This window comes from Dermacentor silvarum, chromosome 2 (assembly GCF_013339745.2).
Source record: "Dermacentor silvarum isolate Dsil-2018 chromosome 2, BIME_Dsil_1.4, whole genome shotgun sequence".
NCBI lineage: Eukaryota > Metazoa > Arthropoda > Arachnida > Ixodida > Ixodidae > Dermacentor > Dermacentor silvarum.
In genome coordinates this window covers 98,247,858-98,273,421 of record NC_051155.1, presented here as the reverse complement: position 1 = coordinate 98,273,421, position 25,564 = coordinate 98,247,858, and the positions used below count along the sequence as shown (strand labels likewise).

At 45.6% G+C, this 25,564-nt stretch overlaps 2 protein-coding genes across 4 annotated transcripts in view; one reads left to right on the top strand and one right to left on the bottom strand.

Annotated features, from left to right (window-relative positions):
- Positions 1-25,564, top strand: part of LOC119440243 (calcium-activated chloride channel regulator 1) — a 201,956-nt gene that overhangs the window by 54,068 nt on the left and 122,324 nt on the right. The gene's annotated exons all lie outside the window — the stretch shown is intronic.
- LOC119441633 (uncharacterized) overlaps positions 5,037-25,564 on the bottom strand; it is a 49,373-nt gene continuing 28,845 nt past the window's right edge. For 2 of the 3 annotated variants that reach the window (XM_049661471.1, XM_037706237.2), the window contains exons 4-10: positions 25,418-25,557; positions 20,098-20,206; positions 18,511-18,683; positions 12,776-12,920; positions 11,044-11,183; positions 8,828-8,948; positions 5,038-6,431 (exon numbers count right to left, since the gene is read on the bottom strand). In XM_049661471.1, the coding sequence (XP_049517428.1) occupies positions 6,014-6,431; positions 8,828-8,948; positions 11,044-11,183; positions 12,776-12,920; positions 18,511-18,683; positions 20,098-20,206; positions 25,418-25,557 (1,246 nt within the window). In that variant the 3' untranslated portion in view covers positions 5,038-6,013. Of the gene's footprint in view, positions 6,432-8,827; positions 8,949-11,043; positions 11,184-12,775; positions 12,921-18,510; positions 18,684-20,097; positions 20,207-25,417; positions 25,558-25,564 lie in introns of all 3 variants that reach the window. The other variant, XM_049661472.1, reaches the window with a different exon arrangement.

Genomic DNA, 25,564 nt, shown 5'->3' with positions numbered 1-25,564 from the left:
CTCGTTCTTTTTTTTTTAAAGCAGCTTGTTGTATTCGTCATTTTCAACAGTTCAACTTTTGTTCCGACGCAAAAAACCACCCGCCAACTTTTGTGTTCGTATCCCTTTAATGACCTGTCCCAGTGCCTGAAGTAATCGGAGTCGATCCTATCTGCCCGATAATACCCCCGTTTACTCCTGTGATAAAAGTCGTAATTTATTATAGTTCGACGTTAACGACAACACTGACAATTTTGTAGATGGGTACCGGCATAATAGACTACGCATTAATGCTACTTCACCTAGCTTCATTGCTGTCAGATAAGCATCTGAAATTTACTATGCATGTTTATTTCTTTAGCAGGAAAGACCGAAGATGACACTAGCATATTAATTAAAGCTAGCAGATTTTAAATGCAAATTTACTTCAATCTCTTTACTATGCCTTGATCAATGCGTATATTAACGATTTCATATCCTCATAGGTGAACACGTATCCCAGGTATTTTTTCCCACTGCATCTAACATACACAGAATCAGGCAATTCATACAATATACTGCACCTATCAGATACACATCACACTCATCTATACTGCTTAATTCTCACAGCCCATTTTGTATTCTCAGCAGCTAATTCACCTAAATACTTGCATATGAAATTTGTCAGCGGAAAGCTTGCATTCCGAATGAACACTTGCAGTTTCCTCCTAGCAGTTACACCCGATCTGCTTTAGGCAACGGATTACCAAGGCCTACAAATTATTATAGCACACTTACTTTAATATTTTTTGCCGTGCTAATACAAAATTCTTTACCATGTCATCTTATTGAACAACGTGGTTTTCACATATTTAATTCAAGCTATCCAAATTATTTAATCTTCCCATTCGCTAGCGTGTGGGATAACTTTTGATCTATATTATTTAAGTATTTTTTTTCATGTTACCTTCAGAATCCGTCAATACGCTGCTTTTGTAATTACGTATAGCTGCTGTATATTTAGGTGTTTCTAAAGGCTTACTAAGCCTTCTCTCAGGGCAAGCTCGGCTGTCTTGACCAGCAAACGCTCAATAAACTAATACAACTTAGATATATTTATCTTTCATGTTCCTTAAGAAGTTTGAGCAATGAGCGGCCTAAAGGGAAGTGTCGACATCGAATGATTAACACTATTCGGCTTTTTCAGGACAGGAAAACTGGGTTGAAAGTATTAGCCCCAATGATGGGGATTATGATTATTACTTTTTTTATGACTTATTAGCATCGCCTTTGAAACGTGGCTGTGTCAAAGGTATACATGGCCTTTCATTCTTGCATTTCTGTCTACATATCCTTAATCGTCTGTATCTTCCTCAAAACTTATTTATCTGCCTTGTACCGTTACCTATGCCTATAACGTATCCGGTCCTATCAATATCTTCCCTGCTTTTTTTACGCCAATCTCTTGCTTATCTCGACTGCTGACTGGTGGATGCTTCCGTCCACTTTAAGTCCAAGCGCTTCAGGAAGGATGCACATTACCTACGGGCCTCACTGGATGAATCCCTTCTCATTCAATTAGGATGTGCTGAGTGGCCTCCGGATTTTAGCTGCGACAGATACATGCCTCATCTTTTTGCGATTTATTTGCTCCGGTGTGTTTTTGTCCTTAGGTAAAGTGTACTAGAAGTACATTAGGCAACCAGGTTGAGCCTCAAATAGAAAGGCACTGCCCTTTGTTTTATCGTACAGATTTTCCCTTCTAATTTTTTATACCCTCTTTGGAAATTTCCATGGTATTTTTGTTTTCATTCTTTGCCTCCAATTCACTGTCTCCGTTTCTCTCACAGAGAGAGGTAAATGAGATGCGAAAGGCAGGGAGGTTAACCGGGAGGTAGATATCCGTTTTGCTACCCCTTTATTTTTGATGACTCATTTTTGATGACTTTATTTTTGCATTAACCCTCTAGTTCCAAAAAGATTACCTACATTCACAGCCTCGGGGACACTTATTCTACGGCCGATAGCATGACAAGAACTGCAATTTTTGCCCCCTTTTCTTCTGGCCACCTTCTTTTAGGGCCTTTCTACTCCTTCGTCCTACTCTCTGCAGAATAGCATGTAGGCGAAAGTGCGGTCTGCTTTTTCAATAAAGAGCTTTCTTTCCCTCTCTCTCCGAAAGCCAACCGGCTACCGATCTTTGGTTAACTGCCAACCCCGACAAGATATCCGATTTTAAGCACACATTGGCATTTGCGAACGATAGCACTGGCAATATTACGCCTATCCAGATTCCACGCATCATCATCATCATCAGCTAATTTTTTTTCCACTGCAGGCCGAAGCCCTCTCCCTGCGGTCTCCAGTTACCACTGTATTGTGCTAGCTGATTCCAATTTCTAGCTGCAAATTTTGTAATTTCATCACCCAACCTAGATTTCTGCCGTCCTCGACTGTGCTTTCCTTCTCTTGGCATCTATTCTGTAACTCTAATACTCCATCGGTTACCTACCCTACGCATAACGTGGTCTACCCAGCTCCATTTCTTTCTCTGAATGTCAATAAGAATACCGGTTATTCCCGTTTGCTTTCTGATCCACACCGCTCTCTTCCTGTCTCTCAACGTTACGCTTAACATTTTTCGTTTCAACGCTCTTTGTGCGGTCTCGAGCTTCTTTGTTAACTTCCAAGTTTCTGCCCCATATGCTATCACCGGTATAATGCAATCATTGTACACTTTTATTTTCAACGACAGCGGTAAGCTCCCAGTCAGGATTTGGCAATGCCTGCCGTATGCACTGCAACACAATTTTATTCTTCGGTAAATTTATTTCTCGTGATCAGGGCCCCCTGTGAGCAATTGACCTAGGTAAACGTACTGCTTTACAGACTCTAGAGGCTGACGGGCGATCCCGAATTCTTGTTCCCTTGCCAGGCTATTGAACATTATCTTTGTCTTCTGCATATTCATCTTCAACCCAATTCTTACACTTTCTCGATTAAGGTTCTCAATCATTTGCTGTAATTCGTCTCCATTGTTGCTGAATAGGACAATGTCATCTGCAAACCGAAGGTTGCTGAGATATTCGCCGTTTATCCTCACTCCTAAGCCTTCCCAGTCTAAGAGCTTGAATACTTCTTCTATGCATGCAGTGAATAGCATTGGAGAGATTGCGTCTTCTTGCCTGACCCTTTCCTTGATAATTTTCTACTTCCGTACACCCTAGTGAACCAAGGTAGCTGTGGAATGTTTGTAGACATTTGCCAAGATATTCACGTATGCCTCATGTACTCCTTGATTACGCAATGCCTCTATGACTGCTGGTCTCTCTACTGAATGAAATGCCTTTTTCATAATCTTTGAAAACCATATAGAGGGGTTGAATGTACTCCACAGATTTCTCGATTACCTGACTGATGACATCTATGTGATACGTTGTAGAATATCCCTTCCTGAAGCCAGCCTGTTTTCTTGTTTGACTGAAGTCAAGGGTTGCCCTGCTTGTATTGGATATTATCTTGGTGAATATTTTATACAATACTGAAAGCAAGCTAATGGTCCTATACCACCTTATAGTAATTGTGTCCCGAAAGTGCTCAGTGTCTCATGATTGCTGCATTGCGCTTCCGCTCTATTTCCAGATTATCATGGCGGGTGCTTAAGCCAACCTTTCCTTCGTTTCTGTGTACGCCAATATGATTATATTGCCCGAGAAATTTGAGTGTCACCCTCTGGCGCGTGAAGTGCCTTTGGGGACTACGCTGCTACGCGGCACGCGTGACGTGGCCGATGGGCCTCCTCCTGCTCGAGTTTCTCAAACCACGTGAATCGAAAAGATTTTTACTAGGGTGTGCGGAATATCGTAATGCACTGCACTTTTATGCCTTCGATACTTATGCCTCTTCTTTTTTGACCTCAAAACCCCTCCTTCTCACTATCTTTTGTTTCTCACTCACAGTTGCTTTTATATTTATCTTTTTACTACTGAAGCTGGCCATCCTCTGGCACCTCTTGGTGGCAGTTTCCAGCTAACTCATTTCCTCTTTTTTGTGATTGTTTTATGTAGGCAAACTTAAAATTAACAATAATAAATTACGCAGATTCAACGTACATATCGGTATCTATGTTAAGTGAAGGTTTCGTGAAGCGGGTAATTAGATTATAGAAATTTGGCCATGTCATTCTTGTGTGTTTGGCGTAAAGCCAATAGGCGCGCGCGTATGTGCTTTCGCTCATTCGTGCTACGAGAGGCGGCACACACGGTGATCATGTCAAAGCGATGGTTGGCGTTGAGACGACAGAAATATGCGTGCGATTGTGGCCTAATGGTTTGATCGCCGGGCTGATGTGCTGTGGGACTGAGGTTAGATCTCACCATCGGGTTAGTAATTAAAATTTCCTTAAAAGTATGAGCCATTCGACGACACAGCAGCAGCACCTAGCAGCCAAATTCGGAAAACGTGCGGAAGGACTCGCAAAGAAATACATTGCCGGATGAAGCTGCAGAATAGTGATGCTCATGTTGTGGGCAGAGGCTTGGTTGTAAATCTTGGCCGTAAAGTTTGTTACTGTGACACACACACACAGACACATGCAAACACAAAAAGAAAGTCTTTCTGTCCCCTCTACATTAGTCGGCATATAATTTGTGTCAGAAAGAAGCAATACAAATGATTGACCCGGTTTTGAAGGAGACTTCGTTCTTTGCTGCTGGTCATCCTGGTAGCGCGCAGAAGTCTGAGCTGTGGACAAGATTTCTTTAATGACGCGAATAAACGCCGTCGGGCTAGGAGATAAAGAGCGCGAAGAAGTCCACCAAATATAGGTGCGGACCGCACGTTTTTTGTAATCTATCTTTGACTAAGCGCGTTATATAGGTTTTAAAACAAAGGCGGTGTAAATTAGTGCGCACCCAAACTGTAACAGATCAAGGGATCAAGGTTGCGTGCGTATCCTACCAACAACTAGAATGCTTTGATTGTTACACGGACAATGTAGCGTTCTAAGACTGGTTCGAGATGTTTCAAATGTACATTGAGCATAGTTAATCGTTCCAGTGTGCCATTAACCTAATTATCTTTAGTTTCCCCAATGAAAAGGGATTATGAGAGATTTTCGTCGGAATATATTATAAGGCATGCTTGACGATTCGGAGACGTGATAAAACTACGTTGACACTGAAACCACTTATTAGTGTTCGCTAGTACCATTTTTATTTAAAGTTTTATTTTTCCACGTAAGCAATATATTGCATTACGACGCTCAAAATAAGTGGAATCATGCACGAAATGCAAATACTGCATTTAACTAAACGGCAGTTTGCTCGTCTTTATTCGGTTGTGCTTCGGTTACAAAGCTGCAGAGGCCTTTGGTGACGAGGCGGGACGTCTTGCATTTGTTTGACGAGATCCATGGTTGGCTTCCTGGGCCACAATGAATGTGGTTTTATGGATGACAGATGAGAAACTAGAGTGGTGGTTGGCCTATAATACCACTAGTTTATGAAATTACATTCGAAAAGATTACGAACTGTTATACGCGTGCTCGAGGCCTTGTGTGTATGCATTCAAAGTAGGAGCAATCAATCGAAAATGCAGCGATTCCACCAACTGGATAGCAGATGACAAAGGCGGATCCCATTGCTGACGTCACCGGATCATTGCTCGCCGCGCCACTGTCGGTCGTACACGAGGCCAATTGCAACAGGTAAACATTCCGTGAAAAAAATATCTGAGGTTATGTTCACAATGAAAGGAATGAGAAAATGGGTTAGTTGGTAGGTTTCCACCATTGAAAGCGAATTGACAAAATAGGCGAGCTCATAGATTATCATTCTCTTTGTGTGTGTGTGAAAGTTTTCTTCCCGAAAGTAAAATAAAATGTGTGGGCTTTTAGCCCCCAGCACCCACCCTATCTTCAATTTCCTCCTCACGCAGTCACTATTGTGTTACAGCACGCGAAACAAGTTTTACAGCTGTGTCCGCTTCGCTTTTCGGAGTGAGAGGTTTTTCCGACATCAGCAAAGTACTCATTGCATCTAACACGTGGCTCCACCTACAAAGAGAGCCCTCTAAACAGCACGACCAAGACCAAACCGGCGAGACCAGACGTGCAAATGGTTTGGCCGTTGACACCATTGTCCGGATTTCCCGACACCACGGGAATCGCAGAGCCGGCGGTTGCGGTTCCTGTGACCGCCGGATCGTCTGTGGGATCGTCTGTTGGATCGTCTGTAGGATCTTCTGTGGGATCTTCTGTGGGATCGTCGTCGTCATCGCTGCCGTTGCCTGTTGTGCTGCTCGCTGCGCCACCCCTGGGGCCCTGAGGCAGGTCCCGCTCGTCCACGCACCATGTTCTATTTAAGAAGATCTCCAGAACCTTGCCGGCGCCGTCAACATCAGGCTTGGGGTCGGCCTTGTCGGCTGAACTGTAGCTCTCGTTCAAGCAGCGAAACAGCTTGGTCCTCAGACTTCTGCGAAGGTACGATTGACAATATTTTTTAATTACAGCTTATTTCGCATGAAAAAACAAACTGTCAATACAGCGTAATATAAAAGGAAGAGATCCTAAAGTAGTGCACTGCGTAGGGACCTCTTGTGAATAAAGGCGCAAACATTAGGTTTACGAAAAAGGAGCAGAAAGTAGGAAAACTAGGAAGGAAACTTAATTGGTAACATAAACGCTACAAAATTGTAACAAAAAGAAAGAAGAGTGTCCTTTCTTTTTGTTACAACCACATTCAGGAACATACTTCTGGAAGTACTACTATCGTACTATCGTCGACTATCGTCTGCTAACGCTCGGCCGCGCACGCCTGCGTAGGAATGAAACTTGACCACATTGCTTATGAGTGTCATAGCCGTCGGGTATCGCTAATTTCTATTGGTTTTGAACTCTCAACTAGCCTTGAACCACGCGAAACTTCAGGTCAGACCAGACGTACGCTTGCCAGCACGCGCTCACTCCTGGCCGCTCCTGGTTAGGCGCCTTGGCAGAGTTTGCTTTGTGTTGCTCACTATTGCGCAAAATGCGCAATTTGGATGCGGCTACTATCCATCGGTCAAGCTGGTGCAGGTCAAAGCAGGCCCGCACCAAATACTGGACCACGTGAGCCTGAGCGCGCTCCAGCTTTGTCGTGCACATAGTCAGCCATTACAGTTGCATATAGCTGCGGTTTCGTAGCGTATTGATACCGTGGTCGCCTCGGGGTGCCGTGCCGAGCGCGCTCGCTGAACTCGCTGAGGGCAACAGCGTGTTTTGATTGGTATCTGTCGCATTTGTGGGTGACGTGGCTCAAGGCACGAGCGCCGACATCTTACGAACAGGTCGTCTGCTTCCCGAGTTGCTGACCCTCTAGGTGTGTCGCCATCATGGTCGAAGTTCGTTACGTTAAGTATGATTCACACTAGGCCGACGGGGCACCGATTTTGGTCTGCCGACTGTTGGCGACAGCGTTTTCCATCCGGTAAACTGCTGTCATCATCAATCGGCAGACAAAACTCGTTGTCGTGTCGGCGTAGTGTGAATCAGCCTTAGGAATCCTTTCGACGCCAGTCCGGAGTGTGGCATCGATTAGCCGATGTGCGCGCTGCTGACGTACTCGCACGAGCGAACATGACGATCAAGTTTGTTCGACCCCCGGCAATTGTGTGGTTCTCGTAGAGATAAGTGCGAAAGGGATTGGGCTACTCATGCTACTCGGTGCTAGAATAGCCGCGCGTAGCTATCTATTACACTGCACCTTAGCAAAGGGATGAGACTCCGGGAACTCGACCGTAAGCTGAGGGATAGCCTCCGAATTTGGCCCGTCGAAGGCGCCAAAATCGGAAGTAGTGGAGTCTATGTGAAGTTGCAAAACTAAATTTGAACTGCGCGCCACAGTGACGTTCAGTAGGAGGAGCGTTGTGGGCACCAGCCCGCCCCTCCATAGCCTTCCCAGTGCAAGGCGTTGAAGAAGGACCAGGGGCACCGCGAAGGGGTTCACAGGCGATCTTTGTTTGCCAATAACTCCGCTTCTGCTGTACGCATCAAAATACTTATTGCGGCAAAGTATTTCTGAAATAGTCGGTTTTGACATCAAATGCATTTCTCGACGACTTCGATAATAACTGGTTCGCGATCCTTTTAAAAGATTTCGAAGATGTTGGGATTAAATGTCGCCTTTTTACACTGGAAGTTATTTTGCAAGTAACTTTAAAAAGGGTAGTGCCATACTTTGCGAAATGGCGAACTTTTAGGTGCACCAACCCATGCACCTTCTGATTCATTCCAATTTTAGCCATATGTGATATGAACCGCTAAATTCACTCTTAGGGGCTTTATCGTTGTGAGCATCCTTAACGATATTGAGCCGTAACAGTCAATACAGGACACAGAGAAGACCAATATTTACAGCCGTAGACGCGCCGTTATGTGATAGGCATTGTTAACCTCTCAGCACTGATCGCATATCGGTGATTGTCCGTTCAATCGCCGTGGTTGCTTAGTGGCTGTGGTGTTGGGCTGCTAAGCACGAGCTCGCGGGATCAAATCCCGGCCACGGCGGCCGCATTTCGACGGGAGCGAAATGCAAAAACACCCCTGTACTTAGATTTGGGTGCACGTTAAAAAACCCCAGGTGGTCCAAATTATTCCGGAATCCCACACTACGGCGTGCCTATTAAGCAAATCGTGGTTTTGGCACGTAAAACCACATAATTGTTTATTATCTGGTCAAAATCCGGAACATTTTAGCAGCTAGAAATTTGAGCCTTTTGTATGGAGGGTGATGATGATAGGTGATGATGATGACTGCACTCATCAAGACTGCCCATGCGTTTTTTTTTTTCAGTCAGCGCTTTACCTCGACACAAAGATATATTTTTTTACCTGCAGTCACTGTGGAGTCTTGCTGTAGCATACAGGTAATCTGTGATGTAGTGTACTTGCGTGTTAGTGGAGCACTTGACAAAGTCGTCAACTTTCCACCATTTATAGCTGAGCACAAGGTCTGCAAAACATCATAAGAAAGAGAACTGAAATATCACAGCTTACACTTACTGTTCGGGCAACGTTCAAGCAATGATACACGTTAAAAACACAAGTCTACACAATCGTTTGAACTATGATATGGCGTCTGGCATAGTCCATCGTAAGAAATAAATTGACATAACCGGTGAGAAAATGAAAAAACGGTACATGAAAACAAGGGCAGAATGCGAGAGAAACTACCAAAGCGTGCTGTAGAATACAAGTTCACATTTTACGGGCAGACCTTTGCTTGATGATTGCTTTCGAATACTGCAAGGAAAATGATGCTATAATATACAAATATAGGGCAGCACTTACGCTTATATACGAAATGATGGGAGCACTGGCTTAAAATAATGGAACAGTATTATTCTCACAGAAAAAAAGCAAAGAGAGAAAAAAGATAGAAATAAAGAAAACTACAAAAATAGGATACGGCTTTATAATCTAAAATGCCCCCCCGTATTGTTTCAAGAGGCAGGTTACATTTGAGACGTAAAACTTGCATCAAATTGCCAGTGAGAAAATTCGCCATAAAGCTCTGCGGTTTCATTTACAGAACAAATTGACCACGTGTAACCAATGCTGGAGTTAATGAGTTGTCTATGCATTATTGCCGAAGTTGTATTCGCGCATTTGTTTAAATACTCCACACAGCACATTCAACATTCCAAATAAACTGATTATTCAGTAGTTAATTCCGTTCCAAATACCTCAGCCAAGCATTAAAGTCAATCGCAACAGGACGTTGCTTCGGTTAAATTGTTTAGAAGTAGTAAATGCTGTTGAACTAATCCTGGAAAATTTGCAGGGCCAGTTTTTAAATTTGTTTTTGACCAGCTGACCAGCTTTTAAATAACACTTAAGGATATGAGCCGACGGCGCTGGCTCCTGGTGGATAGCGAATATGAAAATCCCAGAACAGGTCATGTCTAGGTCATGGCACGGGCGTCACGCCAGTTTCCAACTTTACAGGTTCTGCGCCATTTCCGGCCAGTGGTAGTAATGGAGGCTCGACTTTTCAGGTTTTCTTTATATTTTGTGTTTTCAATATTTATTTTACATGCCCAGTTATACTTGAAACGTAAAATTTCGCACGCAGACTGTTCTGTATCTTCGCTCTCTGAAACTGTACCTTTTAGGTGGTTTTACAAAGTTGGAATTTATTCCTGCACTTGCTGCAGAGAGCCTACAGTTCTATTACTTTTGTTCAAAAGGTTGCCTCAGGCAATCAATTCTGCGGAATCCCGCAAGGTGTTACAAGAAAGGGAAAAATTACCATCCGCCCGCATGTAGCACGAATCTACAGTACTGCCACATATGTGGCAACGATGCAACATATGCGGTCAGACATAACCTTCTGCTCGTATGCCACGATTACGCATTATGCTGCTGGCAGTTTTTGCATATAACCGTAGTGCGGCGTGGCTAGAGGGGAGGAGATGCATCATCGCGGTGCCGATGTATGTAAGTCAACACTTAGGTTTGTGCACTGCACCGTTCAAAAGGAATCGCGGAACGAAAACACATTTGAGGTAGAGGCACATTGTGGGATGTTGACGCAGCGACGTTACGAGGACAAAGCCGATGTTTGATCATTCTGTGGAGTGAAATGTTGTTTGTTAGTACACAGTTTTAGATTAGGGGATGCAAGTGGCTTGAGTTCCACTGGCGCGCGCAAGCCCCTTGAGCAGCACTCTCTGCAAGAAGAAGAAGGAGAAGAAGAAGAAGCAGCAGCAGCAGCAGCGGCTGATGCAAGAAGAAGAAGAAGAAGAAGAAGAAGAAGAAGAAGAAGAAGAAGAAGTAGTAGTAGTAGTAGTAGTAGTAGTAGCAGTAGCAGTAGCAGTAGCAGTAGTAGTAGTAGTAGTAGTAGTTACTTTGCTGAGGAGAGTCACGCAGCTATGGAGAGACATTACGTCCATGCCGTGGGAGACCATAGCAGTCCCAAAACAAAAAGGATGGAAGTGGAAGGAAAAAGGAAAGGGTTTTGGTTCTGGAACATGTCAACACGACAGAAGGGTTGGTGCCGAAACGTGGCGTCAGCAAAGTTTCGCTGCGAAATCGGGCCCACTCACTCTTTAAGAGAACTTCGTCGTCTTGGCAGAGCAACTGCTGCGCCTCGTTCATGGAGTCCTCCAGCCTCCGAATGGCGTCTCTCTCACGCTCAGGGCAGGGCTCTATTTTGTTGTGCTGGTAGCAGGTCTCTCGTTTCTTTCTGAAACATTGAATAAAGAGTTTCGTGAACTTAGTGCGGAGAATTAGCTTTAACTGGAAAGTCGGAGCATTTGTATTTGCGGTTCGACGGCGGAGTCGCAAGTCATGATTGTCGGTAGTTTCTCATTGTGAGAGCAGCGTTACGGTTTATCGCCAAATCGCCTCCCATGTTTGTAATAGTACTGATTTTAATGAGTACGCGTTAGAGAGTGCGCTACAGGCGCTGTTGCATACGTTACAAGTGCTGGGTGCCTTGAGGTAAAATAATAAATAAAAAAGAAGCTGGCCCGTTCTTTAAGTATGAAGTCCAGAGTATCAAAGGTGAACTTTTTTTTGCGTCTTCCTCGAGCTTAGGCTTCTAAATAATTTGAGGGACTGTCAGGGCCTTTACGAAAAAGAAAGAGAAAACAAATAAAATCACATACGCGAAGATGATTACGTTGGCGATGAGAAGGATGGGAACGTAGTGCACGCATTAGTTCACATTTTATACTAATTAGGGCAACGTTAAGTACTAGCGAATAATAGCAACGCATGTGCTGCACATTATATTTTTGCAATAGATGCTGTCAGAAAAGAGAGAATTATTCGTGACGTAATCAAGGAAGCGTCTAAAAGCAGGCCATTATCAGCCAAGCGGTGTCCGACCATTTCTCGTCGTACCGGGACAGCGTCTTTCTTACAGAAAGAAGGTCGCCTTACACGCATGCAGAAGCGTTCGTAGCGTGAATGGTCTCTCAGTTACCAATCCTAACGGCTATGTTGTTCACATTACTTTACAAATAATGCTCAAAGATCTGCGTAAAGCTGTTGGTGCTGAATTGCGTTTTAGAGCATCACCACGTGAACCAAATTTCCACTTCATGATAAGCACCCCTCCCGCTAATAGCCCCTGGTTGCGTCCCATAGAAACTAAGCCCTGATTCTCCATTTGATTGTTCGTTTTCTCTACCGATCGACATCTGTTATCTTCGCCTTAGACAAACTTCTCTGGACTTTTCGGAACTGAATCGCAATTCGTTGTACACCTATATGGTCTACCACCATATTTCGCATACGTCCTATGGCCTTCGTTATTCCTTTACCCGTAAGCCCACACATCCATTTACATTTGCAGCTCTGTCTCTGTTCCTTTTTTCATCTTTGTTTGCTATTAGACGAAGCTATCAGTAGATTATGCGGGAAGGTTTTCTGTTGATAAATGTAGCTAATCAATGCTCCACAGACATCATTCTCTTCGCAGCATGACCTATTTCGCCTCTTCCAAACACAGACACAATTTAGCGACCTTTACGCTCATAGCATTATCGTGGTGATGAGCTGTGTAGCCGCCAGCATGACGGAAGCAGATGAGATGTTTACGCAAGCCGAGCTGCAGTGTGCCCTAAACTCAGTTGTGATGCAAACTGGGGCGCAAGGCAAATCAACTGCCGGACGTTTTGCTTATCTCTGGAAGGGGCAGCTGGAGCACCCAGCATCAGCGTGCTTCTGTATAAATGATGAGAGCTTTCGATAATGCCATACCACTATCAGTGGTTTATCTCTTTAACCTTGTGCGTGGTCGTCTGTCTGCGCCCATTCCCATCTGCGTACCTACATATCGCTCCGGTGAAGTCGTCGTCGGGAAGCTGTCCTTTGGCGAGGATTCTCGACATCGTCGTCCGGATGTCATTGATCTGTTTTTCATGGCATCGCTTGAGTTGCTTGTACGAGCACGCGTTGCCATCGCCAGAGGGTTCTTCAAAGAACAGAAAAAAAAGCAACGCGGATAAATTGACAATAACAATGGTTAACGTAGGTTATTCACGGGGGCTCACAACAGGTAAATGTGTGGCCAAGAAAAGTTCACTGAGCCCGCCAGTCAGCCAGGCATTTTCTTGCCAATTCTTGATGTTGCGCTTCGGTAAGTTCTCTTCGTCGCCAATAATTGTTAGAGTTTAGCGTTTTAAGTTTCAGCGGGACTGTGATAGATTTCGAAATGGAAGGACTGGTTTGACTTTGGACGCGTATGCTTGTTTCTAAGTGCACTGAGACCCAATTGCTTGACTGCCTTTAGTTTCCGCTCCAACGAGCTGCGTACGCCTCTTTCCGGGATTTGAACCAACAACCTTGCTGCGCTCAGCAGCACAAATTAAAGCTGTAGAGAATGAATGAAGGCCTGCCGGAGGTTGCAGGTGATTGAATAGCGGAAGCTGTGTTGACTTCGTACTAGTCGCAACAGTGGCACCAGCGCTAACATCAGGGAAGCACATAAAAAAGGAAACGAAAACAAATCAACAATGAAGCACGCGTAACAACGCAAAGAACAAAACATCTCACCCGCCGTCGTTGCTCAGTGGCTATTGCATTGCGCTGCTGTGCGCAAGGTCTTGTGTTCGATCCAGTCAGGGGAAACCGTATTCGAATGGGGACAGAAACCGCTAGTGTACCATGCACGGCGTGCACGTTAGATAGAGAAAAAAAACCTCAGGGATTAAAAATGATTTCGAAGTCCCCCTCTATGACGTGTATTATAACCAGGTCGTTGTTTTGATTTCGTTTCATTTACTTACACTAAGGACCCTGTGGAGGTCATTATACATGGCGGGATATAATCAAAATACAAGAGAATAAAAGGTAACAGCGCAAGTACAAATGTGACAATAAACAGAACAAGCCAGATAGTCAAAGCAACTAAAGAAAAAGTTAGCGAAACTCACGGTAAGAAGGCACGTACAAATATGACAGAAGCAAATCTAGCCAGATATCCAAGACATTGCGTGTTTTGGCATCTAACATCCAAGAATTTAGTTTTAGCAACACACGCGAGTTTAGCAATCAGGTGGAGAGTTACTCCTGTGGCATCGGCGGCATTCAACCTCATGGCATCACTTTTAGCGCGCCGATATAACGACGTACCTTTCGGCGTCGTCAAGGATACTTCATTATCGTGTAAACGCGTGAATTCATTTTGCTGCCGAGTTGCAAGAGCAGACGGGCACAAGAGTCAAGCATAGAATGCCCATCAAAGCGACCAAGCCGGGAGTACCTGACACCAGAGAACTCGCGTGCCACTCATATCTTCCAAATATTAGCACAAGGTTGAAAGTGATATCTCGTGCAGAACGAAGAATTCGCTCGGCAAATAGATATCATGTCCGAGAGGATAAGAACTAGACACATTTCAAGGGCAGTTTAAATACGCCTACATACAGAAAGGTCTTTGCCACTCAGAGTGATAGACGGTGAACTGACGCAGCAGCCAAACTTCACCGGAAACATGCAAAAGGCTTCAGGTTTTTCATATTTTTTGTTTGTTGCTGCATACTTTTCTGCTTGGTGTCCGATCTAAGCAACAGCGTGGTTTTGTCAAGGAATGCAGCGCAACCGCGGCTTCTGCATTCTGCAATAGTCAGCAGCTTTATCGGCCTTCCGCGCGTACCTCTACTGCCTTGGTCTTTCATTCAGGCATCTTCCAGTTCGCACGACGTAGGGTATACGTCACATGACAGTGTGACAAATACGCTACGACTCTATACAACTGCGGAGTCACACTATATAAATTTTGTTGCGTGTTTTAAGCAACAAGAGGGCTCGCATGGTCATGTGGTGTTCCCTCCATTTGCTACGTTGTACGTTCGGCACAGTGCGGTTCACCAATGCGCCCGGCGCTGACTCCGTCAGAGTCGCTTAGCGGCACCGGCTGTGTTCATGATGTGTTGGCCAGAAGGCATCAAGTTTCCTACAAGAATTACTAGTGAAGAACTCTGGCAGCGTAGTGTCTGCGGGCGTTGCATGCATTGCGTTTCAGCCAGCCTGGGAACTATGGACATTACATGGATTTGCATGAACTTCACTCCTCTGGCTTCAAACAGTTTTGTGATTTTGCAAATTGATGATTCTGAACAAAGTATTCCCTTATAAATGCAACAGTTTGCCACGATTACGCATGGGCGAAAACACTAATTGCCTTCATAATATGTATACATAGCTGATATTTATATTGAAGAAATTTGCACGTAAAGTTCGTATGTCATGTTGTGTTGGAAATCAGAAAAATATGCGATATTCAATTCGATATTAGGAGGCGTTTTCTTTTGGATATTGATATTTGATTCGATTTGGAAATTTCACTATTAGGACAACCCTACTTCACTTAAAGATGAAAAAAAAATTCGCTACTTGATTCGATATTAGGAGGCTGTCTTTCTGGCATATTCACATTGGATTCCATAAGAAAATTTCACGATTTAAATAGGCCTAAACACCTGATGCCTAACTAGCCGCAAAATGAGAATCCACTTTATCGTGTTCACAGGACATTGGTAGGCGGAGTACATCAGTGCAAGGGAGCCTGCGTCGTGCTGTGCCAGCAGAGCACCTTGCCGCTGCTGTGCGTGTTACTCGTTTAGGCTCCAACATGGCGGTAGCTTGAGAGAATTGTCCACCTGTGAAAAGAACGACGGTTTCTATTGCCATGCGCACAATGTCCTGTGATCCCTTGCTACCCCAGAAAAGAGGAGACCGCTAGAGCGAGGCTGAGAATTTCGTTCTTTCAAAGTCATGAGGCGAAAAGAGCCACAATTTACTAATCACTGTGGCTTTCCGAATTCTCACCACGATTCTGGAAAGTTCTGTGTAATCAAATGAAGATTCCCTTGACGCATTTCGTTCAATGTGTGCGCATGAATCTTAAAAAAAAATGTCGCAGTTTCGCGCAAAAGGCGTAAAATCGATTGCGCTAGCGAATCATCATATAAATGTGGGAAGTTTTATCGGATGTATGAACTGCAGTAAAAATTCGCTTCCAAACTAAATCAACTATATTGGTGTCACAAGCGCACAGGCAAACAAGAAGAGATCTCACTCCATCACTGCGGACATGCACTGGCAGCATTGAGTCGGAATAAAATAGAGGATATTTATTGCATGGAAGATCGCTGATTGCGTTCGCCTCCACCAAGAAAATGTTGCATCGAAGGTCTAGTTAATCGGTCAAAGGTGAGCGTACAGCTTAAACGAGGGGAAGTGCTATGGAAGTGGGAGGATCAGTACAGGTTGGGGCCCGTAGAAAAATCTATTTACTAGCGTTCTTTGCCGCTATATTTTTAGCAGCATGTTTTAGAGCTTGAATAATTTTGTTTGTGGATGATCTCCTAGAAACATGGCTGAAGTTCGAATGGCGTGTCGAGAAAGGCAGAGAGAGAGAGAGAGAGAGAGAGAGTGGACAGAGAGACATAGGAATAAAATAGAGGAAAAGCGGTAATTTAAACCTGAGGAGCGTCCGATTTGACGCCCTAAAATGGAGGTAAGCGAAAAGGGAAATTAGAAAGACTAAGAGAGAGAGAAAGAGAGGAAGAGCGTGAGTGGACAAAGCATGTACGCGGGAGGATACACAGGAAGGTTATAAACAATCGCTCCGGTCGGTGCACTTCAAGAACTGCACTATTGCACGAATAGTCGTCTTTTGTGCCAGCGACGGGCGTTGACGGTGTATTTGTTTATATCCAGTATTTCTAATTGCACTGTGGGCCATGCTGACCATGGGGCTCAGCGTTTATTTGTCCAGCACAGAATTGCGCCCAACCTGAGCAGCTGACGAGGACTTGGATCCCTTAATTTGTATTTGCAGACGCTTTACAACCTCTAGGGCTGTCTTGAGGAAAGCTATAAACATGCCATACGACACGCGACTTCAGCTGCGGGACGTTCTTGAATCATGGCCAGCGTTCTAGCTCTGAACTGCGCCCCACAAAGACGTTTGTAGCTTTTCGGTAGAATACAGGCTTCAATGAGACACTGTAAATTTTTGTGCTGTTGCTAGTCGAGTTTTCTTGCCTGTATATGTGAGTGCGCGTGTGCTTTTGGTATGTTTGCTTTATTTTCTCACATTGCCTTTTTATTGCGATCGAAATTAGAGGGACGCTCGAGGAGAATTTCTGCCGTCTCCTTCATTGTGATGGTCTGTATAATGCCCAACTGCGATGAGATCCTATCGCACCCCGCGGCGCGGTATGCTGTAGGCATGGATGAAAGCATGAGAAGGCGAGCTGAGAAGGATGGTGGCTTGAAGGGCGCCTTCTTCCCGCTCGCCTAATGTGGTGAGGTGAAGGGGTGGGGAGTGTGAGCGGGCTAAGAGGGAGGGGGGGGGGTGGGGGAGGCAGGTGAGCGGCGCTAGCCCTGCGCGTGGCGCGGCTGAGGGCGGCCGTACGCGCCCTATCTTGGAGGTAATCTGTGCCGAGTACAAATGGTATACATGAGCCATAATGGATAGTGGATTCGTGTGCGCTGTGTTCCCACTTACCCAGTGTTGCATGTCATGTAATCTCAAGTTTCGAAGACGCGTTGAACCTTGAGGCTGCACGAAGCGTTCACTCGCCACTGCTGCCGCTCTAAATCACTCCAGTACTCTGTCAGCGAGTGTCCGCGGTCATCGAGTGAGATCTGTTCATGTTTTCCTGTGTGCGCGTGACACCATTGTTGGTAATTTAGTTAGTAAGAGAATGTTTTATTGCAATAGCAAGTATATGGACACCCCAAAGTGGATTTCTGCCATCGGCGTCGTCGTCGCCGTCGCTGTGAGGTTCCGTATGACGTCAACGGCGATGAAATCGTCGCCGCGCTCCGGACGCTGTATGTGCGAGTGAAAGGGAGCGAGGGACGCGCGCTTTCACAGGGAGCGAAAGCAAGTTGGGGAGCAAACGCGCGTTCTGCGCCGTGCTCCCTGAAGGGCTGCAGAATTAAGCGTCTCTTTCCTCTTTTCCATGTATAGAGAGCAAACGCGACTTTTTCCGTCGCGCGAGAGGCTTAGGGGGGACGGGAGGGAGGGAGTGGAGGCGACGTTTGGCTGCGGAACCAAAGGCGTATTTATATAAACACGCCGCGCGCGTTCGGTGCGAACGCGGGCAAACCGCCGACGGCGTCGACAACAGTTCTGCGCGTTGCTGGTGCTGCTGCATGTCCATGTTTATACAGCTGATAAAACTACTATCCTTACTCCGTATAGCTCTCTACTAATTTGCTATCGCAATTGATGCTTCGCCTTTCGGGTGAAACTGCGAGAATTTTTAGTGAAGTTTATACGGCCGACAAAACTAGTAACCTTACTTTGTACTGTTGCCTAATGATTTGCTATCGCTATCGACGCTTCACTTTTTGGGCGAAACAGCGACAGCGACGCCTTTTGTTTGTCCCTCATCAACTCACCCGGAGTAGCATGGTAAGTCTGTCGCTAGGCTACCCTCTCGAGATAAAATGAAGCTTTCTCATTCTCTTTCTTGGTCAACACTGAGCTCTTGTGCCCTCCAGAGAAGCGCATGTTCCTAACGGTCAGAACGTGATATGCTCACTTGTCGGTGGCCGCTCGGCGCCTTGCATGAATGGGTTCCCGTCGTTGGGGTTGCAGCCCGTGCTGGACACCAGGGCCGTCACCGTTTTCTTAGCATACGTGGGACGTTTTCGATTTTTCGTGCACGGCGATCCTGGCGTAGTGAGGCAGATGGTGACCGCGGCTCCCAGATCACTGCGCGCGTGCATAAGAGGTGGCTTTGACGTCACAGCAAGACAAATTATTGCGTGCACAGCTTGTGCAATCTTTGAAGGCGCTTGGAATACATTGTATAGTACGCAGTAAATTTAGCAATGTCAATAACGGGGTATGTAGGGGGCTCTTCATGCTTTGACATCTTGTGGCATTCTTGAAGCCTCGAAATTTTTAAGGGAGTGCCCTGCATACAGAGTATAGAAAAAGTAATCCACATAAGACAAGGGGTCTACTTCTTCTTTCAGTGGTGCTAGGGGTTGGTTTTAGTACAGCGAAAAAAAAAAGACAAAGACGGAAGGGAGACACGAAACTACATGACTGAACTATGACTCAGGAACTATGAATTAGTACCAACTAGCCCCATTCACAGTTCTTTTAAAAGTTGGTTTTAGGCTGACAAACTTGTTTTCTGCGACCAATGAAAGAGCGGTGTGCTCTTGTCAATTGTTGCAATATTTTCTGAGCGCTTGCTGGGGCTTGAACAACAAAACAGATGGAAGAAAGCTCCAGCCGAAATTCTGTGCTAATAATATGTGTGAGGGCCTATACGTAGCGATGTCAACGGGGTTGAGGTTTGGCGTTGTGGAGAGAGTTGCAACCACCTGAAGTTTCCGGGTTAAATTCTACCACAGTACGCATGGTGTTTCTGAGATTTGCGGTTCATTCTGGTCAGTGCCCCTGACAAAGTCCCGGTCAAGATGAGGTGACGCAGCTGGAAAACACTGAGAATAAATGCCGAAAGCATCAAACCTGAGCGAGAAACTTGTTCTCATTGCTTGGTCACTCTGTCCGCACATTTTTTCTTCAAGGATGGCTCCCACTCTGGTGATGCTTACGGTAACGCCTTCGGACTGTTCTTCTGGTGGCCACCCTAAATCACCTGATTTGTTCCGTGATTACGTATGTCAAGATATTTGATGTGTACTGGAAGGCCAAGGTGCGAAAGACAACGATGTTTCTACATATCTGTTAACATTTGAATTTTATTTATTTATTTATTTATTATACCCTCAAGGTACAGTTGTACATTGCAGAGGGGAGGGGCAAGGTAAATACAGAGGCAAATCACACAATCGTTGATTATAGAAAAAAATACAAGTACAAATAAGCAAAAACTTTCGAAGAAAACGTCAAGCTAAATGCGTTGATATCAATAAACAATAAAAAGAACAAGAAAAATAAGGAAGGAAGACAAGGAAGACAATATTCAAGATACTACCCGGGATGTAACTTCAAATGGTGAAAAAAATTAATACTTTTTGCTTCAGTACCCCGTAATTGTGCGTAATCGGGCCGTGCCGCACTTTGGTACCTCTAACGAACACATAACAGTTGATTTTGCCAGTGAAGATAGCACAGCAAGCTTACATGCAACTCACTTGGCGATACTCACTTGCAACTGCTCTTGGCGTCCTCTCTGGACGTCTTAAACTCTTTCATCTTCTCTCGCAGACATGTCTCGATCAGTGGCAGTGGATAGCACGAGCCAATTGGGACAAATGCTGTGAAGAAGATGAGGAGGATATTGCAAAAGTAAAAGAAGAAACGACAGTTTTCCGGGGTGCTAGGCGAGATGCAACCTTAAGTGTACTAAAATACGAGGCAGTCAAAGAATGAACCGACGAAGCTCACGTGGCATTCGCTCACTTGTTATAGTGTACATGTTTTTAGTGTACCGTGTTGCAATGACTGCTCTACTAAGGGCGCTTTGCCGATTTTCTTACCACAAGATGAACACTATGCTCGAGAGGGAAACAGCGCGAAAAAACACGACAAGAAGACAAGAAGGTAGACACACACCCGCGCTATTGCTACTATGCTGACCGTAACGTGACATATGCGTTAGAAGAAAGAGAACAAATAAATTTTTGCTCCAAGACCGTAGATTCGGCTCGGCTTTTTTTGCTACTTGACCATGCCAACAATGTATCTTGTGCGTCTAGCGCCCGGTCGCTGGGACAGATTGAGTCCGGAGGAAAATTTACTCCAGAGCCTAATAGGGCAGCCCAATCGCTGGCGAGAGTGGCAACCCAAGCCTACTTGAAGTCAATATTTTCTCTTGAACTCGGTTTAGCATTTCAGCAACTGCTCTCATCGGTTGCCGAAGTAGCGCCGAAGTTGCCGAAGAAGCATTAGAGTACGCAAATACGCTCACTGAAGGCATTATGAAGCGCCCACCAACATAACTTAAAAACAAGCGTGTGAACGTTCGCTGCTCTTACACACCATTATTCACGAACCTCGCTGTTTCACGTTGCAGAGTAACGGAAACGTTGACCTGACGTTTTTTTAAATTTTTTTTCCGATTCACCATATGTTATATTGCGCGACAGATGTTATCTGACGTTGCATAACATTTGTGTGATCAAATGTTTTTAAAATTTTACTTTTCGAAACGCAGTACACTTTATTCGACTAGATTCAATGTTGCATAGTAAGAAGCTTTCGGCGGTTGTTCTGCAAAATTGAAACACAATTAAGGCATCGCTGAGGACACCCGAACAAACTTCATCACACATGAAAGGACGCTTCTTCTTGGTGACTGTTGATTTCAGAATTTAGATTTATGTTTCCTATATTTAATGAAATCAGTCAATCAATCCTTGCTGAGCTTGCGTCTCTTCGGTTTTGTGACATCGTGCTTGTTTTGTCGTCAATTTGAGCATGCAACTGTTTTCACCTTTATCTCCGCTTTTTGATTACACGAAGGAGCTGTCACCACGTCTTTTTATTGAGATTTCAATGACATGCACACTCCAACCAAATTTTTGCCGTCGTCGTTGGCGTCGGTGTCGCCGTGAGGCTACCCATACATTTAGGCATATGTATGTGATATGTCATGCCATGCTATACGACATGCTGCATTTGCGGGTTATATTGCCCCATTGTTCTATCACTCACTTTTCTCACACCAGCTCTTGCATTCTTGAGAAATCATTCCTCAGAATTTTGAGAATGGCAACCCACAAAGAAATGTCATTAAACCTAACACTGACAGTGCATGATTTTATCCTAAATCTTCCCAGACTATTAAATATTAAAAGTGCGAAACAAAAGCAGAGCTTAAACCCGAAAGTGATGTAACTTTACTGTCGCTGATGTTTAAGGCTGCACTATCTCAGGAATCGGCCCACGAAAGTGGTTTGGGGCTAAGCTATCTCCGAGATTGGCCCACGAAAGAGGCTTGAAACATATCCGATACGGAAAAGTTGTGGTAAGTCGCTAAGAAATACTTTGTCTCTAACAAATAAGCACAAATGAAATGGTCCGACGGAAGCATTCGAACAAGGACGCCTAGCACAGCAGCTAGATCCTCTAATCAAAAGGTCACGGGCGCGTGCCTCAGTAAACGGAACCGAACATGCTTAAGAATTTCCCGCGTGGAAGCAAGTGCGTTTTATGAACACTCCGCGCTATATTTCGCTGTCACCAATTATTACACATAAAAATACTGATTCCTTTAGTATTCGTGTTTTCCGAAGAACATTACTCCCATTAACGGTAAGATTTCCATTTGCGTCAGAGAATTTCGACACCAGGTGACGAAAGATGTCTCGGCGCGTTCGTGTTCCAATCGCAGAGACTGGTGCACAGGAGAAGCTGTAATCTAGCACCTCACGTTAGACGATTTTGCTTGTGGGAGCGAATTGTAAAACAGTCTATGCAGACTATGCAGACCACGGAGGCCATGCAGACCTTGTCGGACTGTGCCATCGTTTTCCCACACGTATAGTAGCCAAGATGGGGTGGTAGGAATAGTACCTGCCGGTGTGTGGTTTCCGCAGCTAAGCACCACGTCTCGCACATCGCGTGAACATGCCCCCGCGTGTTGCCCGAACACCGGCCGAGAAGTTACAGCGAAACGCGAATCGCAATGAAGCAAGGCGGGCCCGCATACGCGCAAATACCACTACGTTAGTTCAGATGCAGAAACAATGGGCTGATACGTGAGCAGCGCACTCAACGGCGGAGGCGCCCAGACGTGGCGTTGCGGGAACGAGGCTAAGCGACAACGTCGACAAAATCACGCAGATTCAAAAGCGCGAAGCGGACGCACACGCTGTGCGCGCCGTGAGCATGCCGTTGTGCGGGAACGGGAGCTCAAAGCAAGACGACAATGCCGACAAGACCTAGTGGTTCTAACCCATGCTGCTTGCGCTCATCGAGTGTTCTCTGTTATACACCACGCGTATTTACTTAGCTTACGTTTACTGCAATTCGTACTGCCACCACAGCTACCAACCTTACACTCCGTGCAATATTCTGACATGTTGAGTTTTTTAACAGCGAAGCTGTTTGATCTGTAGGTTGGTCCGAGGATCGTACGCAAAAACCTCGCCGAGCGATTGAGCCACATGCGCCGCCTGGCAACGCCTTCCTCTAGCCGCGCCTCCGCCACTGGTGCGCTACCTACGACGTCATCGCGCGCGCCGACACCACTCGCCCTAGCTTGCGTCACCTCGCTTCGGCTGCGCTTCCACAACAACTGCGGTAGCCACCGCTTCGCCTGAACTTTGCTTCGCCGCGCCATACGGAGGCAGCGCATGCGCAGATGAGACGTGTCGTCACCATGGGGTCTAAAAGCAGCTCCGCCCCACCGCGGCTACAGAATAGCCGTGTCTCCGACGAAGAGGTATGGGCCCAGCGAAGAAGATCGTCACTCCGGAGGAAGAGGAAGCGTGGCGCGAAAGATGACGCGCCGCTACTCGAGAGCGACGCCATATTTCACTACTAGCCATGGCAAACGGAGTCGGATGTAACGGCTATATCTGACGCGTCTGACCTAATGTAAAGCGAAGTTAAAGCTAAGGAAAGCCAAGTTAAGGTAAGGAATGCGAAGTTAAAGCTTGGGAAGGGCCACCAGCTTCGCTATTTGCTCAGACTTCCCACCCCTAGTGGGAAGCTGCCCCAATTTTTAAGAGCGGAGCTGCTTAAGCTCTTAGTTAGGCCGCTTAGTGCGAACGAAAAACTGCGCCTGGCGATGACGTCACCGTGCGTTGCCTAGCAACCACATCGCGGAGCGGCGTGTGCTTCGCCTCCTCTCTGTGCCACATGTTGCCTTGACACAACGTTGCTTGACATGGGACGTTAAGGAGAGGGAAGGAGAGCATGCGCGTGGAGCGCGCTATACTCGGGAGAGAGAAAGAGAGAATGAGATAGAGAGAGAGAGAGAGAGAAAGAAATTGTAGCAGCACCAATGCGGCAACGCGCAGAGCTCCTGCCGACGCCGTCCGCGTTTCCCTGTTTCCCCGCGTTCGCGCCGAACGCGCGCGGTGTCCCTGACTGCAGCCGGCGCCTGTGGTGGCAGCTCGGCAGGTTTCGACTAGCCACGACCCGGCAACTGTGGAGGCGCAGCTTGGCCATGACGTAACCGGGAAGATAAAGCTTCAAGCTGCCGCGATGGCGGCAGAACTCTCGTTGACTCGGTGGCGAGTACATGTAGCCTTGACTTAGGACGACCAAAGAAGATCCGGACACCCGAAGAAGCCTCCGCTCATCTTGAAGCGCGTCCCGCGGCGAGCCGATTAGGAATACCGTGCCTAGCAGCACTTAGCATTTCCTAGCATAACTTAGCCAAGCGTAGTCAGGCCTGGAAGAAGCTAGGTCAATCATCAGCTGCGCTGTTTACGCCAGGCTTGCACCACTAGTGCAAGCTGCCCAGATTTTTTTCTCCTCGCTGTGTTCAATAGTCTTTGTACACGAAATGTGACTGATCAAGTAAAAAGTTACTGACCCGCGTTACAGCTTCACAATCCGGATCGAATACTTTTTCTCACATGACAGAATTTCTATAGATACTCTATACAGAGTAAAATGATATTTTATTTTAAATAATACACTATTCCAGCTGTGTACTTCTACAATTTAAGTGCAGGCATTTATTTGAAAGGTTCCAATATTTCGATTTTGGGAACAAGTTGGATATTTTTGTTTAGGATTGTAATGTTCAATTCAAGGAACCGATGTTTGATTCAAAGAATTTAAGCTTGATTTCTTGGAATGCTCTAATATTACGAAGATGTGGCGTTACTGTGTTCGTTACAACATCCATAGGCCTAGAAGAGGCACCCGAATACGATTATTCAACGGATTCCAGTGCCTGTTCCAAGCTCATCAGGAACTGCGGTGAACTTTCAATTTCTGTTCATTTGAAAACTGCGCTGCTCGAACTGAACTACCAAAATGCGTTGCCTGTAACGAATGATTCATCATAGTTACTCCATCTTCTCCTGTCTTTTATACATTATGAAGCACAAGACCATTTCATAGTCGAGCCCAAATATTCTAACACTGACTCACATTTCACTCAATTAAATATAGTTTACCATCTCAATACAAGAATTCATTTACCATGGGCCGTGGGATAGAGATAGAGAAAGAATTTTTTTTCTGAGTACAGTTGGTCCACATTGCCGTTTTAAGTAAACACATCCTGTGATAATAAAGACGTCCGTTGTGATGTGCGTCGTGTGGCTCCTTGACTGCAGCGGATGCATACATCCAGACGAGGCCAGAGCGTTCGTCCTGTGCTGCATGAAGTATGAAGAAGAGTTCGCACTTCACCTCGTGATTATGATCTCCCTGTACCACTGAACAACGTCGTTGTGGCCCATGGGACTGGTAGACTGTGGTTACAGTGCGAAGTGTATTTGAAGTGTTTGTAGTGTTTTGTTGTGCACTACACAACAGACTTCTCTACCGAACCAACTTACATTTGAGCAGTTTGAAGTTGGTGTCGTTGCAGGAGTCTTCGTACATTGCGTTGTACAGTCTCTCCATGTCTACCAGCTCAGGATGAGTGTCGGAACAAGGCTGTAGGTCCTTCTCGCACAATGACTTAACGTCATATTCCCTGCGCC